The sequence below is a fragment of the Leptonychotes weddellii genome, chromosome 15, assembly GCF_054177405.1.
Source record: "Leptonychotes weddellii isolate Sample4059 chromosome 15, ASM5417740v2, whole genome shotgun sequence".
Taxonomy (NCBI): Eukaryota; Metazoa; Chordata; class Mammalia; order Carnivora; family Phocidae; genus Leptonychotes; species Leptonychotes weddellii.
Window position 1 is genome coordinate 19635749 of NC_138383.1, and position 6000 is coordinate 19641748.

General features: G+C 64.2%; 2 protein-coding genes across 2 annotated transcripts; both read right to left on the reverse strand.

Moving 5' to 3' along the window:
- Window positions 1-163: 163 nt before the first annotated feature.
- Window positions 164-2261, reverse strand: PNMT (phenylethanolamine N-methyltransferase). Its single transcript, XM_006746942.3, has 3 exons — window positions 1556-2261; window positions 789-996; window positions 164-699 (listed from the first exon to the last, which is right to left on the reverse strand). Exons 1-3 carry the CDS (start codon window positions 1896-1898, stop codon window positions 258-260), a joined length of 993 nt encoding a protein of 330 aa, XP_006747005.2. The 5' UTR covers window positions 1899-2261; the 3' UTR covers window positions 164-257.
- Window positions 2262-3540: 1279 nt separating this feature from the next.
- Window positions 3541-4941, reverse strand: TCAP (titin-cap). Its single transcript, XM_006746944.3, has 2 exons — window positions 4635-4941; window positions 3541-4397 (listed from the first exon to the last, which is right to left on the reverse strand). Exons 1-2 carry the CDS (start codon window positions 4742-4744, stop codon window positions 4004-4006), a joined length of 504 nt encoding a protein of 167 aa, XP_006747007.1. The 5' UTR covers window positions 4745-4941; the 3' UTR covers window positions 3541-4003.
- Window positions 4942-6000: the final 1059 nt, after the last annotated feature.

The following is a 6000-nucleotide window of genomic DNA, read 5'->3' on the forward strand; positions in this document are numbered from 1 at the left end:
CCCTCTGGCCTTGACCTTCCTTAGTTTGGGAAGAATGAGTGGTAAAGAAACCTACCGTCATGGAAGCTTCTGGAAAAAAAGGCTAGGGTTGGTGGCTTCCACACCCCCGCAACCCCAGAGAGAGCTCCTTGTTTCCCAGGAGAGCCACAGACAAAGCTGACGCTCAGCAGGAGGAACTTATTTCTTTATTAGGTGCCACCTCACATAACAGGGAATCTGGGTGTACGTGAGCCACCAGCACTGGGTGCACTGGGCCATCACACCCCCGCCTTCTTCTGGGCCCAGGCGAAGAAGATGCCCTTGACATCGTCTACACCTGTCTGAAGGCAGGCAGGCATGACGTAGGTGCGCAGGTCCCGCACCTCATAGCCGCTGCGAACCAAGGCCTCCATCACGTCCTCCTTACACACGGGCACCACCACCAGCCTGGCCTCCCCAGCCAGGTACCATGACTCCTCCAGGGCCCCGATGAGGACGAGGTGCCCCCCAGGCCTCAGCAGGGTGGTGATGTGGTCCAGGGCCCTCTGGAAGCTGGGAAGGTCCGGGCTTACGGCCTCCAGGCAGAAGGTAGAGACCAGGGCGTCGGCAGGCAGGGGCGCCGGGCTCCCAGCGCCCAGGGGCTGGGGCTGGTGCACATCGATGGGCAAGACCCGCTTCACCTTGGCTCGCAGCTGGCGCTCCTTCTCCTGCCAGGACTCACTGTGCAGGGGCAGGACCAGGGCTCAGGGCCAGCCCACGCTCAGTGCTCTGTTGCCCCCCACCCGCCACTCCTTGGGCAGCCCCCTTACCCCTTGCCCTCGATGAGGCACACGTGCTGGCTATACGTGCTCCAGTTGAAGGCCCCGGGCTCCTCCCTCAGCCAGAGCCCCAGCTCCTGGCGGTTCACCTCCAGAAAATCCGTCAGGGTGATGTCCTCAAAGTGGGTGCAGGCGCTGAGCAGCTGGTATATGGTGGGGCCCGAACCAATGTCGATGAGGCTGTGTCCCGACACCTCACCTGGGGGGTGGGGGCAGAGCAGGAGGGTCCTGTGCCAGCTGTCCGGGCACCCCCGCCTCAGTCCCTCCCTCCCTCACCTGCTTCTCCCAGCCTCTCTCGCTTCTCCCTCTGTAAGTGTGCCTCTCTCTGGAAAAAGCATCAGCTAACCTGGGTCTGAGTCCTGGCCCCAACGTGGACTGACCGGCCTTGGGAAAGGGACTTAACCCCTCTGAGATTCAGCTTCCACATCTGTAGGACCGTCCCTTCGCTGAGGCTTAGGTGGGGAAACCCGGAGGTGCCTGGCAGTTCCTGCCTCGTGCCTCTCTTTCCTCCCGATCTCCCTCTGTCTTGGGGGTCTTCGGGGCCTCTTTCCTGCATCCCCCACCTCATCTCCCAATGCCCTCTCCACAGGTCTCTCTCCTCTGCCCCCTACCTAAGGGATATTGCTTCTCTTCCTCTTCTATTTTCACCTCTTAACTACCTATCTCTGCTTCTTGGACCCCATGGGGCTCGCGCACGCATGCCCATTTAGCTCTCTGATGACTTCTTGTCCTCCGGGCCTCAGTTTCCCCGCGCTCACCGGTGGCGAAGGTCTGCGCCAAGCAGCGCAGCTTCCAAGGCCCCACGCCGTCCGGGCTGCTCAGGTCCCCCCGAGGGGGCGCGTAGTTGTTGCGGAGGTAGGCGCGGGGCTCGAAGCGCCGGTAGGCGGAGGCCACGGCCGCCCGGCCCGGGTCCGAGTCGGGGGCCGCGCCCGCAGCGGGACTCGGGTCTGCCGCGCTCATGCCGTCGCCGTCGCCCGCGCTATCCTCTCGCCTCGCGGCCCCTTTATCTGCCGCCCGACTCCCCGCCCGACCCTCCGCTGCGGGGGCGGCGGCTGCGCCTGGAGCCGCCCGGGGCTCCGCGCTGCATCTCCCCCAGCCCATCCATCTCCCTTAGTGTCCGAGCAGCAGACACGCGGGGCGCGTGGGGGGCGCCCCCCCTCCGCTCCGCAGCTGCTCCCGCAGCCGTCCAGCCTTTGCCTCACCGGGCCTGGTCCGAGCCAGCTTCGTGCCCCCAGGACCCTTAGATCCCTGCCCCGCCCGTCCCCAGCTCCTCCCGCCGCTCTCCTCCGGCTCCCCAGCCATTCACCCGCTTCGCCCGGCACCCCATCCCTTCTCTCTGGCCAGGGTTCGAATCAGCCCTCTCCCAGTGCCCACCTCCCAGCGCCCTCGTCCCCGACCCCGGGCCCAGCCCCCGCCGACTTCTCCTTCCTGAGACACCCCGTCCCGGGGTCACACTCAGGTCACCCCAGCTGCCCCCCCCCCGGCCCCTTCTCCAGCCCTCTTCCGTCCTTTCCTACCAACCCCCGTCCCCCAGCGCCCTCCACCCCCACCCCGGAAAGGACAGTCCGTTCTGGCCTCCGCCACGGTCGCCCGGGGGCCCCAGAGCGCAGCTCCGGCCCCGCCCGTCCGATGGCAGCCGCGATAGGGGATGCGAGCGGGGCTAATGCACTTAGCCAGCCGAACAGCAGGGCGCGGGCCCTGCGGGCTCCGAGCCGCTTATCTGGGGGCTTCCGAGAGCAGAAGGCTCGGGACGTTCCGGCCATGGCCATGTCGGGGGCGCGGGACCGTGGGGAGGGCGGGAGGGCGCAGGCGTTCTCCAGGCGGCCCCCCGGGGCCCCAGAGGGCGCGGGCTGGGCCTTCCCCGCCAAGGGATTTGAGGTTGCGCCAGTCTGGCCTCTCTGACCCCTCTCCTCCCCCAGTCCACACTACATTCCCCTCTCTTGGGGAGCGGGCCAGGCCAGGCCTGCAGGTCCTGCTTGGCACTCCAGGTCAAGATGCCAGGGTCTTCCCTCCTATCCCCCCAGATGGGAAGTGGATTCCATGCGGCCATCTCCGGTGGTCTTCCCGGAGTTGGACCCCTCTGGGCCAGTCCATTGTCCCTCTGCCCTAGGTAGGCTACCAGCCCCTGTCCAGATGGGCCTCCAGCCTCCTCTGTGCCCCCACCTCGTCCCAAGGGCAACGTGTCTCCTTGTTGGGCCAGGCAACCAGGTTGGGACAGGAGTCACGAAGCTGCAGGGTCACAGACAAGAACCTGACCCTCCACTGCCCACAACCCACCCTGCGCCCCCTGGTCAGGGAGGGCAGAGTGCCTGACCCCAGCCAAGGATTGATTCTGTCTGGATTCAGAACTGAGAGGTAGGTCAGCCTTGGGATCAGTGACCCCATTCACAACCTTAGGTACAGCCAAGGACAGTCCTGGTGCCAGCCCCCTCCCTCTGCTCCATGAGATCATTTAAACCCTGGATGCCAGCTGGCCTGCTGGGCACTACCCAGTGCCAGGGGACTGGACACAGAGGCCAAGCACTGCACAGCAGAGCCAGGGCATGGAAGGCAGACTGGACAGATACCCTGTTTACAGCTCTGTCCCTGTCTCCCCCGCCCCCACGACCAAGCATGGAGTGTACCCACTGGCTCTGCCATATTTAGCTCAGGTGCAAGGCCTATTCCCAGAAGTGAGCACTGGGGGGGGACGGACACCAATGGGCCAGCCCCCACAAGGAAAGAGACTGGAACAAGAAAAGTCTGGAACACGATTGAGCATTTATTGCAGCGCTAACAGAGGATGCTGGGGGCTCCACTCTGCCTCTGCCCTCTTCACGTCCCCCTCACTCTGGTCTCCTTCAAGCCTCCTTCCTAGAGCATTCCAGATCCCCTTTTCCTCATCTTTCTCTGAAACTGGAGCCTGGACCAGGGTCACTCCCCTCAGGGACCTCTGTCCTCACCAGCATCTTTTGTCCCTTCTCCTGGGGCTGGGGGTGCTTGGCTGTGCTGGCCCCCAGCTCTCTATCCTTAGTGCCCACTGTCTTTGCTTCCCTCCCTTTGGGAACTCAGGGGACCCAGGCATCCTGGCCTCTGGCTCCCTCCTCCCCTAGCCCCCAACTCTGGGCAAACTACAAAGCATCCATGGCCAGCAGCTCCCCTCCATGGTCCTAGCCAGGAAGGGCCCAGCCCACGGCAGGCACGGTAGAGCCCGAGTCACCGCCCCCTCAGCCTCGCTGTGCTTCCTGGGACATGGAGCGGGACAGGGAGCGACGCAGGGCACCGGGCTTGCTGACAGGCACCACCGGGGGCAGCTGCTTGGTGATCTCGGCCATGTCCTGGCGCTCCATACACTGGCCACCCAGGGCCGTCTCCAGGGCCAGCAGCTCCTGCAGCTGGATGGGGGTGTCCTCGCGCTCCTCCTTGGTGGCACCCATCTTGGCAGGGGTGAAGATGGGCAGTGGTAGCACCCGCTGGTAGGGCAGCAGGTACTCCTGGAGCCCACAGCCGAGGATGCCCATACGCATCACCAACCAGGGGGAGCGCTGCACCAGCGCCTGGCACTGGCCCTGCCGGTGGTAGGTCTCGTGCCGCTGGGCATCCTCCTCGTGCAGAGAGCAACTGGGGAGGAGAGGGCAGGGGAACACTGAGCTCCTGAAATCTGCTACCCTCCGGTCATGAGCTGGGCAGGGGGCTCCCCAGGACCTGGGATGCAGAAGCGGTGACTCCACTCTCCCCCCCCCGGGCCCCCTCCTTGTCCCTACCCCCAGAAACTTCTGCAGGGCTTTGTGCTCTGGCCTCGTGAGGCTCAGGAGAGGTGTTCTAGGGCAGAGGGACTCCCAGCTGCCTGGCACTCACCCCTCCTCAGGCCGCGTGGACAGTGTTAGATCCTTCCATTCGGCCCAGAAGGCTTCTCGCCGCTCTCGGTCTTCCTCGGACACCTGGCAGCTCAGCTCTGCTGTGGCCATGATCAGTGCTCACTCGCTCAGCTCTGCTCCTCCCATGCCCTTTAAATAGCCCCCTCCTCCACCTCCTCCAGGGGCTATTTTCAGCCCCTCTGGCGTCAGATGCTATAAGCAGAGCCAAGGCTCACCAATGGGGGACTCTGGGCCCAGGGCGGGGGTGGGGGTCCCTGGTCTCCAGCCGCCGCCTGCGGTCAGCGGTCAGCTTCTAAAGAGATTAAGATGCTCCAGTGGGAGCAGAGGTCCTCAGAGTGACACCTCCAGGTGTGTGACACTCCTTAGACACTGAGACCAGGCACATGCCCAGCCTCGTGCCACCTTGGCATTTGCTCTCTGCCCCACCCCTCCCCTCCCGCCCAGGGAGGACAGCGGCCTGTCTGTAAGCAGAACAGGCAGCGGCAGGGGTCGAGGCCCACTCGGGGCTCTGCACCAGGCCATCGGGTCCAGCTCCCACGGCTCTCCTCTGCCTGGGATCTGCACCGAGACCCGGTCCACGACGGCCACCACCGCACCAGCCGGAAATGACTTGGTTAGCTCCACACCTGGGACCCTGGGCATAAGCCTTTGCCAGACATTCTCCTTTCCAGTGGCCAGTGGTCAGAGAAGTGGATTCCCAAGTCAGGCCAGTCAGGGTGGAAAGAGCAGGTGTGGGAGGCGGCTCCCCTCCCCCCTCCCCAGCTCTATCCCCAGCAATACCCCAAGGCAGGTGCGATGCGAATCTAGGGGCTCTGATGAATGGCAGAGTCAGATCTGGCTGACCCCCACATCAGCCACGGGGCAACCTCTGCCCCTCTCTGGGCCCCCTTTTCTGGTCACAACAGTCTGAGCAGCTCCACTGTGCCACCTGGGAGGGGCTGGCTCTCACTGAAGGGGAGCAGGGGAGCAGGACAGCTGCTGGGAAAGCCCAGCACCCAAGTGGAGCAACTCATGAAGCAGGAAGCTGGCACACAGGGCGCTGGGCATGGGGGGGGGAGGGGGACATCACTGAGTGGACACAGCAAAGGGTGCGGAAGAGGCCGTACGGGAGCTGAGATGAGGACCTTGCAGGAACAGCAGAGCACCCAGTGGGTGGGAAGGCCCGTGGGTGCTCACCTAGGGCAGAACTGCATCCTCTTGATTACTGAAGCACTAGCCCTGATTCTCGTTTTAATCTTAGGACAGCCCTACGACATAATGAGTCTCATTTCGACAAAGTAGGAAATGGAGGCCCAGAGAGGTAGATCTGCCCAGGGTCACACACCTAAGCCAGGACCAAGATAGGA